The 11,925-nt window shown below is 41.0% G+C and overlaps 1 protein-coding gene across 2 annotated transcripts; it reads right to left on the bottom strand.

Annotated features, from left to right (window-relative positions):
* Nucleotides 1-354: 354 nt before the first annotated feature.
* On the bottom strand, nucleotides 355-10,725 carry PTS (6-pyruvoyltetrahydropterin synthase). 2 transcript variants are annotated; one of them, XM_055423031.2, is made up of 6 exons: nucleotides 10,065-10,661; nucleotides 7,162-7,241; nucleotides 5,882-5,904; nucleotides 5,448-5,504; nucleotides 2,746-2,816; nucleotides 355-2,561 (listed from the first exon to the last, which is right to left on the bottom strand). In XM_055423031.2, exons 1-6 carry the CDS (start codon nucleotides 10,145-10,147, stop codon nucleotides 2,438-2,440), a joined length of 438 nt encoding a protein of 145 aa, XP_055279006.2. In that variant the 5' UTR covers nucleotides 10,148-10,661; the 3' UTR covers nucleotides 355-2,437. The 2 variants fall into 2 exon arrangements, with proteins under 2 accessions (XP_055279006.2, XP_088699059.1); XM_088842933.1 differs by lacking the exons at nucleotides 355-2,561; nucleotides 2,746-2,816; nucleotides 5,448-5,504 and having other exon boundaries at nucleotides 5,514-5,904; nucleotides 10,065-10,725.
* Between the last annotated feature and the right edge of the window lie 1,200 nt (nucleotides 10,726-11,925).

The following is an 11,925-nucleotide window of genomic DNA, read 5'->3' as shown; positions in this document are numbered from 1 at the left end:
AACTAAAAGACATTTAAATTTGATCAAGTGGACATCACTACTGTCAAAACCTATTGTAAAATTCATACAGTTAAACTCTCCAAAATAAAAGTATACTCCTTTGAAAATTTGTTTAGTGTACTAATCATGGCACAAGTCCTTTTCCTCTTTTCAGGCAGCAACATTCTAAGAATCCATTGTGTACTTGTTGCTACGTGGAGAGAAAAATGAACCCTGTATTTAAGAAACTTGGTTTTAAAATACAAATGAGAACACAAGTGAGAACTATTCTTTGTGGGAAGAAAGCAAATATATTCTTGCAGATTTCGGCATGAAGAAAGATACCAGAGATGAATGCCACAAAAGCAGCTCAACTTGAAGCAGGTAAATTTAGTGATCAGAACAAAACAAGATTAACTAGGAAAAACTTCCATAAAGAGATGCTGTACAGAGTAACATATCCTTTTCATGCTGATTATCTTAACAAAGTTTAATACATGCGATTATTTTTCAGTCTTCTAAGTTTAAATTGTTCAGGTAGCCATAAGGTCTGAAAACAGACAAATATACATAAGCAGTTTATTCATCTTCTGTGATATGTTCAGTGTTCCTCATTAGCAGTTCATGGTTCAATAAGCAAATATGCAATGAACATGCACTACCAAAAGGCACTCCCACCAGTGCACATTCATTTATAATGCATTATCCCAGACGATTCAGGTCTAATTTTCACTGAATAAGCTTGCACCTTTTCTCCTTTGCCTTTTGCTTCTCTTCTTTTCTCAGCTATTTGTAAGGCCTCCTCAGACAACCATTTTGCCTTCTTGCATTTCTTTTCCTTGGGGATGGTTTTGATTATCACCTCCTGTACAATGTCACAAACCTCTGTCCATAGTTCTTCAGGCACTCTATCTGATCTAATCCATTGAATCTATTTGTCACTGCCACTGTATAATCATAAGGGATTTAATTTAGGTCATACCTGAATGGCCTAGTGGTTTTCCCTACCTTTTTTATGTCGGAATTTTGCAATAGGGACTTCATGATCTGAGCCATAGTCAGCTCCTGGTCTTGTTTTTGCTGACTATATAGAGCTTCTCCACCTTCGCCTGCAAAAAATATAATCAATCTAATTTCAGTATTGACCATCTGGCCCTATCCATGTGCAGGGTCATCTCTTGTGTTGTTGGAAAAGGGTGTTCGCTATAACCAGTGCATTCTCTTGGCAAAACTCTGTTAGCCTTTGCCCTGCTTCATTTTGTACTCCAAAGCCTAACTTGTCTATTACTCCAGGTACCTTGTAACCTCCCACTTTTGCATTCCAGTCCCCTATGATGAAAAGGGCATCTTTTTTGGGTGTTAGTTTTAGAAGGTCTTATGGATCTTCATGGAACCGTTCAACTTCAGCTTCTTCAGCATTAGTGGTTGGGGCATAGACTTGGATTACTGATACAGAAATGAATTTTGATATTGAAAGGCTTACCTTGGAAATGAACAGAGATCATTTTGTCATTTTTGAGATTGCACCCAAGTACTGTATTTTGGGCTCTTTCGTTGACTATGAGAGCTACTTCATTTCTTCTAAGGGATTCTTGTCCACAGTAGTGGATATAATGGTCATCTGAATTAAATTAGCCCACTAGAGTCCATTTTAGTTCACTGATTCCTAAAAAGGGATGTTCACTCTTGGCATCTCCTGTTTGACCACTTCCAATTTACCTTGATTCATGGACCTAACATTCCAGGTTCCTATGCAATACTGTTCTTTACAGCATCGGACTTTACTTTCATCACCAGACACATCCACAGCTGGGCATTGTTTCTGCTTTGGCTCAGCCTCTTCATTCCTTCTGGAGCTATTTTTCCGCTCTTCTCCAGTAACATATCGGGTACCTACCGACCTGGGGATTTCATCTTTCTGTGTCATATCTTTTTGCCTTTTAATACTGTTCATAGGGTTCTCAAGGCAAGAATGCTGAAGTGGTTTGCCATTCCCTTTTCCAGTGGAACACGTTTAGCATATCTTAGAAGAAGTAATCAAGGGAGCTCAATCTATTAGAAATACTACGTAGTCTCTTTCCAGACTTTGTGGTCACTGGTATTTTTTATATAAGATTCACCTACTGTCAGTCTTACAAACATGTTTGCCATTTATATTATACCAAGAAAAAAATGAATACTAAAAATGAGATAATGGGAAAAAAAAAACAGATTTCTTTTGCTTCCAAATGATTCTACACCAGAACATTTTGCTGATTTTAATCTATAGATGACTCTTTAAATGATACTTAGAATACATTACAAACTTGGTTTTAAATTAGATTTGAGTCTAGAACAGGACTCACTCACAATGATTCCAGAACACAATGTGAAAGTGCAACAGTTAGATGATGACTTCTTAATTGTTCAAGGGGATAAAGATCTTCTTCAAATATGGATGGAAATTAACCTCTAAGAGTTATTCTCCTTTATAGACTACAATATTATTGTCAGTTTCATACACTTTTACTTTATAAAGAACTCCCACAGGAAGAAATTTCTGGAGGTTTTCCCAGATATATACAGCTACATTTTCTGTTGTGCTGGAGAAGAAAAGAAAAGAGGGTCAAGAGTCAAATAAGTGAAACTTTATGTTTAATATTTACAGAGAATAAAAATTCTAGTTTTAAAAGATATCATTACACTAAAAAAAGTCACACAATAATCAAGTAAAATGTTAAAATAAATTCTTTCTTACAATTTATATAAAGTAAAACAGTCACTCACCTTACAATGTCTGCAAAATACGGCACATCTAGATCCAGATTCTTATGATCAAGGGGCTTCATAATCGCCTCCTAGAGACAGAATAAAGGAAAAATATCACTGATTCCATTTATGAATCATATTTCAAAGTGTCCTACCTTTGCCTCTAAATCTTACCTTATCATCTATCTCTTCACTAACTCAGTACTCACAAGAACTTTGTGTCTTACAAAACAATCTCAGAAAGTTTAAAGTTGTAAAATAAAAAAAGACCCAGCTTTCCATAATGGCTGGATATCCTCACTACTGAATGCAGAGAGGTAAGAAACCAAAAAATAGAGAATTCACTGGTTCTTTCTCATAACAAGCCTCTGTGATTCAGAATTTAGTTTAACACTTCTTGAATTCTGTCCAAAATGTTACCACAAATACTTTTCTCTAACAGTCTCACCTTCAGCACAATGTCACAATATAGTTAGGACACACCTTCAATGAGTACTACATTTTATAAAGCAGATTAAGACTGAAATTATGTAAGGTGTTCTGAGTGTCTGCCATAAGGAGTAATTTAACAATGATCCTGGGCTCTTAGAAAGAAAACTAAAAACATGTAAAGACTGGCTTCTTAATACTTATATATTATACACAGCATTTTTCTTTGTCAATGGCAAGAATTGTAATTGCCTTATTCTTTGTAAACTTTCCCTGGTGGCTCAGATGGTAAAAGTATCTGCTTGTAATGCGGAAGGACCTGGGTTCGATCCCTGGGTCGGGAAAATCTCCTGGAGAAACAAATGGCAACCCACTCAATCCTCTTGCCTGGAGAATCCCATGGATGGAGGAGCCTGGTGGGCTACAGTCCATGGGGTCGCAAAGAGCTGGACATGACTGAGCGACTTCTTTCACTTCACTTTTTGTAAACTTTTACTTTTAGCTATTGTAAAAAACCTAAGCAATCTTAAAAAATTAATAAACTAGTGAATATAAAAAAAAGAAATAAGACTCACAGATAAAGAAAACTAGTGGTTAGCAGTGGGGAGAGAGAAGGGAGGAAGGGTATAAAAGCGTAGAGGATTAAGAGGTATGACCTATTACATATAAAAAGCTATAAGGATGTATTGTACAACATGAGGAATACAGCCAATATTTTATAACAACTGTAAATAGAGTATAACCTTTAAAAATTGTCAATCACTGTACTGTACACCCATAACATATAATATTATATATCAACTACACTTCAGATAAAAAAAAAGAATTTGTGGAACAATCTAAGTTTCCATATGGTTCTAAGAAGGGTACATTAATAATAACAATAACAATCATTCTCTGAGAAAAATCAGAATCATATAAAAAGAGTAAGTCCTAAACCAAACAAACTTTAAAATAAATGATATCCACATGGATATCAAGAAAATAAATCCTTGTTTAATCTTTGTTTTAACTGAAAACTGTTCAGATCCCAACTTTTCCATTGAGACCTCTTCTACAGGGCTCTTTCTAATTTGTCTCTGTATGTCATAAGCCACTTTTGTTACTGACCTAAAAGTAAAGTATGTGGTATGCAGCGTCCTTCAGGTACACAAAGATGGGAAAAAGTGCAGAGAACTTCTCCTCTGGTATTTCACTGTATGCCTGCCTAGGGTGTTTCTTATAAACCTTCATGTATGTATAAATTTCTGTCACTAGTGTTTGTAAGAACTCTGTCATCACAGCTTTCCTAAAGTACTTTGAGCACAGCACTGTACGCTCACTCACTCGTTCTCCTATTCATTTATTCAACCAACACTCATGTAACACTTAGTGTCCTTTACCCGCTATAAAGACATGTGAGCACGCTGTGCCTAAGAGTTAAGTCTCATTCATCATTGGATTCCTAGTGCTCAGCTCAAAGACTAATGCAAAGCAGGCAAACTTGTTAAATATATGGAAGATAAGCAACATGAAAGAAGTAATGACTATTCATAACAACATTTTTAATTAAACAAATGTCAAATTTTAAAAAAAAGTAAGGAGCAAAGCTGAAGCAAAACAAACAGGTGAAATGATGGCATAATAAAAACAAAGCTGGATGGAAGGAAATCTAATTCCCAACTTTGCAAAGGATTAATTACATGACTGAGGGCAAGTAGGGGAGGTTAACTATTCAGTATCTCTCAATCTCAGTCAAAGGAAGGAAGCAGCTGGCATAGATAATCTCTGCAGTCTCTTTCAATCCAAGAATTCTGTAATGATATAAGCAGTAAGTCTTTTACTAAAAACCTTCTTTTTTGTTATCCCTATCATCAACTGCCCCAGTGAGTTTATAGTAAAGCTAGAGTGAATAAAACAGGATAGTATTAAAATCTGTGATTAAAGATGTACGGAAAATTCACCGATTTCAGGAATAGAAAGCTTCAAGGATAAAGCTGTGTCCTGAAAGAAGGGAAGAATTTGTTAAACAGAGGAAATCAGGATATGTCAACAAAGAAGACAAGATGAGCACACTACATTCATTCCTGTCACTGTAATACAACCATGACTAATTCCCATTCAGTCATCCCAACACCTTCAGAGAGCACTGAGAGAAGTTCCTCCAACTATCAGTACTACCCCATCCCCACACCCAGTTCCACCTGCCAGGTCACAGGACCTCTGATGACACTTGGCTGGGGAAGTGAAAAGGGGGCCATCAAATATTATATTCAGAAGACAGCACAAAATAGCATCCAGCATGCCATTACCTCCATATACTCTTTGAGGTCAGTCAAATTCATGACCATTCCTGTAACAGGATCAATCTAAAGAAAAAACAAAGGTGAGTATTACTATAGTATGCTCTTCATATTTTAACCTTTGCCAAAATATTAAAGACTGCAACATGTGCAGAAACTGGTCCCACATTGCCTTCATCCCCAAGACAATTCATCTCAGCATGGAAACACCAAGTGCTCGAGGCTCCCTTTCCACTGCACTGCCCTTCTACCTGTCCACATACAGCACATGACGGATGATGCTTTGGGAGAGGAAAGACCTGAGATGGCAACAGCTCACCGTACACAAAGACCAACAATGAAGCAACACGAATCTGAACAGAATTTTTCAACACAAAATCCATCACTTTGGCTGAAAGAGGGCCCAGCAACTTGCACAAACCACAGACATGTTCGGCACGTACCTCTCCATGTACTGTCACCACAACTATGGGGAAGAAAACAAAATAACCAAAAAACCAACATGACTTTCAACAGATTAACATCCAAACACAAGTTAGCAACATAAATTAGGGGTTAGATCTCTGCTCTACAAAGCTGTATTCCCCCCCACAATGTCTGTTCTTTCGGTTAAGATCTTTTTATCAACTGATGCAATTCGACCATGGCAGAGGAACTTAAGAGTGCTTAGCCAAGGCCAAAAAGGGTATAAATTTTGATTATGATGTACTTGGAAGGAATCTCTACTTCAAGATGCTGCTTAATCATTGCCTATAAAAGTAGTAAATGTACAGGAAGAAATACAGCTGCACACTGAGCTGCTCCTACCTTCCTGAGCAAGCAAACTACTACTGGGCCTAAAATTCTTGTCCCTTTACTAATAAAAATGTACACACAGTATATAGCAGTGATTGGTAGATTAACAAGTACTTTTGAAAAAATGTATACCTGTGGCCAATTCATATTGATGTACAGCAAAAACCATCATAACGCTGCAAAGTAATTATTCTCCCATTAAAATTAATTTTTAAAAAGTGAAACTTCTGAAAGATCTTGATGATCAGAGTGCTTTGCAAATTAACGACTTTTACATATTTCTTTCAGCTTCATAGAAACACCATTAGGTATGTGATAAGCGAGCAAACAGAATGAGAGATATAGGTCAAGTAAGAGACAGTAACTACACGTGAAAGCCCAATATTCCGACACCTTTTCTGGTCTTTTTACTCTACCGTAATCATTTGCTGTGATACTCTATGGCTTACACAGCTATTTTTTTATATCATCTGTATCTCAATAAACAAGTCTCTTGTCCTTGCATAAATTAATTACCTCCTTAGAACACTGCTGTCAAAGTTTCAGACCCAACTTACTTTCCTGTCATATAGCATATCTTGAGCCAATATTCTCTTTTTGTCAGTCATTACTTACACAGTGAATACAATCTAATTTTAACATTGACCTCAGCAATACCTAATGAGAAGAAAACATGGTGCCAAAAGAATGTCATGTACTCAAAGGCCACGGAAAAAATTATTTAAACCATTCTGTTTTGAACCATAACTTAAGATACATCCAACTAAGGCAACAGATCTTTTCATTTTGAACTTTCATTTACTTTCTCATTCAAGACTCAAAGCATTCATGCTCTGTCCATAAAGTTCCTTACTCATTAAGACCATAGTTGCTGAACAGTCATTCATCATTACTGAAAGGGCTAAAATTTCACCAGTTTTTCTCTCACCTTTGTAATTGTGCCCATGGCCATTTGGGTTGTTGCACTTCCCAAATAATCTCAAGTTTTCTTCATTACTAAGAGATTTGCTGACAAAAAAAAAAAAGAAAAATCAACATGACACAAGTTCTGATACTTTCTCTGTTCCCTACACTTACTGTTTTCTCTAGTCTTTGAAAAACAACTTATTATTCTTTAGCTCATCAAATAGTCATAAATCCATTTGATTTCATTACTTAATTTTATGTCAGGAACCACAATGTGTTCCCTAATTAGACTACCATACCATATAAATTAGCATAAATAAATTCAACGTCCTTGTTCCACAGCAAGATTTCAAAAACTGATCTGCTGAGGACCCTTCCATTTTTCAACTCAACATTTACTGAATACAGTAAGTCCCCTACATATGAAGAGTACCATTCTGAGAGTGTGTTTATAAGCCCAAAGTTTGCTAAGGTACCCAACTAACATAATCAGCTCTACAGTTCTGTACTGTAATAGGTTTAGAAGACTTTTCATACAAATAATACATAAAAACAAACACAAAAAATAAAACATTTGTAATATTACAGTACAATACCTTGAAAAGTACAGTAATACAGTACAACAGCTGGCATATAGGGTCTAGCCTCAAGTGAACAGGCAAAAAGAGCTAGTGACTGGAGGAGAGAGTTCAGTTCAGTCACTCAGTCGTGTCCGACTCTTTGCGACTCCGTGGACTGCAGCACACCAGGCCTCCCTGTCCCTCACCAACTCTCGGAGTTTACTCAAACTCATGTCCATTGAGTCGGTGATGCCACCCAAACATCTCATCCTCTGTTGGCTCCTTCTCCTCCCGCCTTCAATCTTTCCCAGCATCAGGGTTTTTTCAAATGAGTTAGTCCCTCGCATCAGGTGGCCAAAGTATTGGAGTTTCAGCTTCAGCATCAGTCCTTCCAATGAATATTCAGGACTGATTTCCTTAGAGGAGGTGGAAAATGGTAGAGGTGAAGGATCGTCAACAATAGGAGACAAAGAGCAAGGTGCAACTTCACTCATGCCTGACCTTGATGGGACAGACAGGTTCTGGTTCCCTGCTGTAACCAGATGTGTATTCGAATCTTTGAAAAGTACACAACCGAAGGTTTGTATAATGGGGACTTACAGCACCTACTACATACTAAGCATGGGCTGAATGAAGCAATGGTACACGGGTAACTTAAATAAAAAAGGAGATGGTTATCCTCAAGTAGCTTGAAATTTTATTCCTCCTGGTTTGGGGCGAATGGATACACATGTATGTATGGCTGAATCCCTTCACTGTTCACCTGAAACTACAACATTGTTAATCAACTATATCCCAATAGAAAATAAGTTTTTCAAAAATCTTAATAAAAAACTCATTCCTCCTAAAAAATAATTACATGACCTAGTACATCTCTTTAAAATCTTGCTTTATTTCTCCTCAACTATTGCCTACTGATAACCCCACCAATCCATTGAGGGGTATTCAAACCCCGGTAAACTTTAAAATTACAATACTCAGCTACTGTTTCAGGCAGAGAACCATTTTCTTAATAGATTTTTGTGCCTATTCGCGTCCGGTCAACCGTGCACCTTCAATGAGGCCTTACCACTCTCATACGTTTGAGCTTCCTAATAAATAACCCCTTTCTTTTTGAGATTCCATTACTTTCCTTTCTCCTGTTCACCTACTTCATACGTTCAGAGTGCTACTGTTCACAGTTTTTGCACAAAATTATCTCACTGTACCTGCCACAAAACTGACCAGTTTGTATATTCCAGACAGAAAACTGTGATAGGTCTTGATCACTTCTGCATCCCTGTTGCCTAACACCAAGATCTAATAACTAATGCCGGTCCAGTGAATAACGGGTGACTTCTGTTAGGGAGAAATTATTATCTTCATCTTATAGACTAAGAAACACATGCTCAGCCAGCGCAGCTTGCTAGTGAGTGGCAACACCCTCCTCAAAGTCAACTGTTCAGTGCAATCAAGCAGTCTGAGTACTCTGCGTTCAAAACCCCAACTGTGTTTCTTACTCTCGGGAAAGTGAACATTCAGGTTCATTTTCTGTTCAGTAACAAGTGGACAAAACTCGCCCTGCTGTAGCGACATTAGCGAAGGAAGATACACTATAGTAGCTAACACCGGAGAAGACGATGGCACGCCACTCCAGTCCTCTTGCCTGGAAAATCCCATGGACGGAGGAGCCTGGTGGGCTGCAGTCCATGGGGTCGGGAAGAGTCGGACAGGACTGAGCGACTTCACTTTCCCTTTTCACTTTCATGCACTGGAGAAGGAAATGGCAACCGACTCCAGCGTTCTTGCCTGGAGGATCCCAGGGACGGGGGAGCCTGGTGGGCTGCCGTCTACGGGGTCGCACAGAGTCGGACACGACTGAAGCGACTTAGCAGCAGCAGTAGCTAACACGTATTTGAGTGTTTCGGGCTTCCCAGGTGGTACGAGTGGTAAAGAATCTCCTGCCAATGCAGGAGATCCAGGTTCGAGCCCTGGGTTGGGAAGATCCCCTGGAGACGGGCATCGCAACCCACTCCAGTACTCTTGCCTGGAGAATCCCCATGGTCAGAGGAGCCTGGCGGGCTACAGTCCAGGGGATCGCAGAGCCGGACACGACGGAAGCGACTTAGCACGCTCTGCCTGTTTACGATGTGCCTGGCACTGAGTAACCTGGGCGAATTCAACTCCTTTGAACATCACAGGGACCCCGGGAACTCGGTCAACTCCAGTCGCCACTGCTGTGACTCCAACAACAAAGCCTTGCGGCCAAAGAGGCCGCGGCGCGCTCCCAGGCTTTCACCGCCGCAGCCCCGCTCCTCCCACACCGGGGCCCTCGCCCCGGGGCCCCACCGCCCTGTCCCCACCACCTGGGGAGCGCGCACCCCACCTGTGGAGGCGGTGGGTCGCGCTGAAGGAGACGAGGCGCGACACCCGCGCCCGCCGGCTAGGGCCCGACCCTGCCCGGTTCATGGCTCTACTAGCCCACTGCCGGCCGGCGTCCTCAGCCCGCGGCCCGCCGCCAGCCCGGCCTGGGCGGAGCCCCGCTCCGCAGCGGCGCAACGCGGCGGGCGCCCGGCAGACGCGCTCTCTGCCTCTCGCTGAGGTTGGGCTCCCTCTGCCGGCCGGAGGCCGCTAACAGACGTCCCTTGTGCGTGCCAAGTCCCTTCAGTCTGGTCCGACTCTCTGCCACACTGCGGACCTTAGCCCGCCAGGCTCCTCTGTCCATGGGATTCTCCAGGCAAGGATACTGCAATGGGTTGCCATGCCCTCCTCCAGGGGATCTTCCCCACTCAGGGATCAAACTGGCCTCTTTTATGTCTCCTGCATTGACAAGTGGGTTCTTTACCACTTTACCACTAGCGCCACCTGGGAAGCCCTAACCGAGGTCCCTTATCATCCTCATCTCTTGGAATAGCAAGCACTCAGAGAGGTGGGCGTGCCTCAGAGCGATAGAATAAGGTGGTTGGGAGCTTAGTGTCCTTCATTGTTTAGTTCATTTCAGTTGCTCAGTCGTGTCCGACTCTCCGCGACCCCATGAATCACAGCACGCCAGGCCTCCCTGTCCATCACCAACTCCCGGAGTTCACTCAAACTCATGTCCACAGAGTCGGTGATGCCATCCAGCCATCTCATTCTCTGTCGTCCCCTTCTCCTCCCGCCCCCAACCTTTCCCAGCATCAGAGTCTTTTCCAGTGAGTCAACTAGTCGCATGAGGTGGCCAAAGTATTGCAGTCTCAGCTTTAGCATCAGTCCTTCCAATGAACACCCAGGATTGATTTTTAGAATGGACTGGTTGGATCTCCTTGCAGTCCAAGGGACTCTCAAGAGTCTTCTCCAACACCACAGTTCAAAAGCATCGATTCTTCGGCGATCAGCTTTCTTCACAGTCCAACTCTCACATCCATACATGTCCACGGGAAAAACCATAGCCTTGACTAGACGGACCTTGGTTGGCAAAATAATGTCTCTGCTTTTTAATATACTATCTAGGTTGGTCATAACTTTCCTTCCAAGGAGTAAGCGTCTTTTAATTTCATGACTGCAATCAGCATCTGCAGTGATTTTGGAGCCCAAAAAAATAGTCTGACACTGTTTCCACTGTTTTTCCATCCATTTCCCATGAAGTGATGGGACCAGATGCCATGATCTTCGTTTTCTGAATGTTGAGCTTCAAGCCAACCTTTTCACTCTCCTCTTTCACTTTCATCAAGAGGCTTTTCAGTTCCTCTTCACTTTCTTCCATAAGGGTAGTGTCATCTGCATATCTGAGGTTATTGATATTTCTCCCAGCAATCTTGATTCCAGCTTGTGCTTCTTCCAGCCCAGCGTTCCTCATGATGTACTCTGCATATAAGTTAAATAAGCAAGGTGACAATATACAACCTTGACATACTCCTTTTCCTATTTGGAACCAGTCTGTTGTTCCATGTCCAGTTCTGACTGTTGCTTCCTGACCTGCATACAGGTTTCTCAAGAGGCAGGTCAGGTGGTCTGGGATTCCCATCTCTTTCAGAATGTTCCACAGTTTATTGTGATCGACACAGTCAAAGGCTTTGGCATAGTCAATGAAGCAGAAATAGATGTTTTTCTGCAACTCTCTTGCTTTCTCCATGATCCAGCGGATGTTGGCAATTTGATCTCTGGTGCCTCTGCCTTTTCTAAAACCTGCTTGAACATCTGGGAGTTCACGGTTCACATATTGCTGAAGCCTGGCTTGGAGAATTGTGAGCATGACTTTACTAGCGTGT

This window comes from Moschus berezovskii, chromosome 14 (assembly GCF_049115385.1).
Source record: "Moschus berezovskii isolate FMDL1 chromosome 14, NW_MosBer_1.0, whole genome shotgun sequence".
NCBI lineage: Eukaryota > Metazoa > Chordata > Mammalia > Artiodactyla > Moschidae > Moschus > Moschus berezovskii.
This window is presented reverse-complemented; position numbering and strand designations above follow the sequence as displayed.

Excerpts from the sequence above, each read along its gene's own strand:
- PTS (XM_088842933.1), bottom strand. The coding sequence starts at position 10,147 with ATGAACCGGGCAGGGTCGGGCCCTAGCCGGCGGGCGCGGGTGTCGCGC. Across the intron at positions 7,242-10,064 it reads GCGACCCACCGCCTCCACAG|CAAATCTCTTAGTAATGAAG; the intron begins GTGGGGTGCGCG and ends TTTTTTTGTCAG. Across the intron at positions 5,905-7,161 it reads CCATGGGCACAATTACAAAG|TTGTGGTGACAGTACATGGA; the intron begins GTGAGAGAAAAA and ends TCTTCCCCATAG.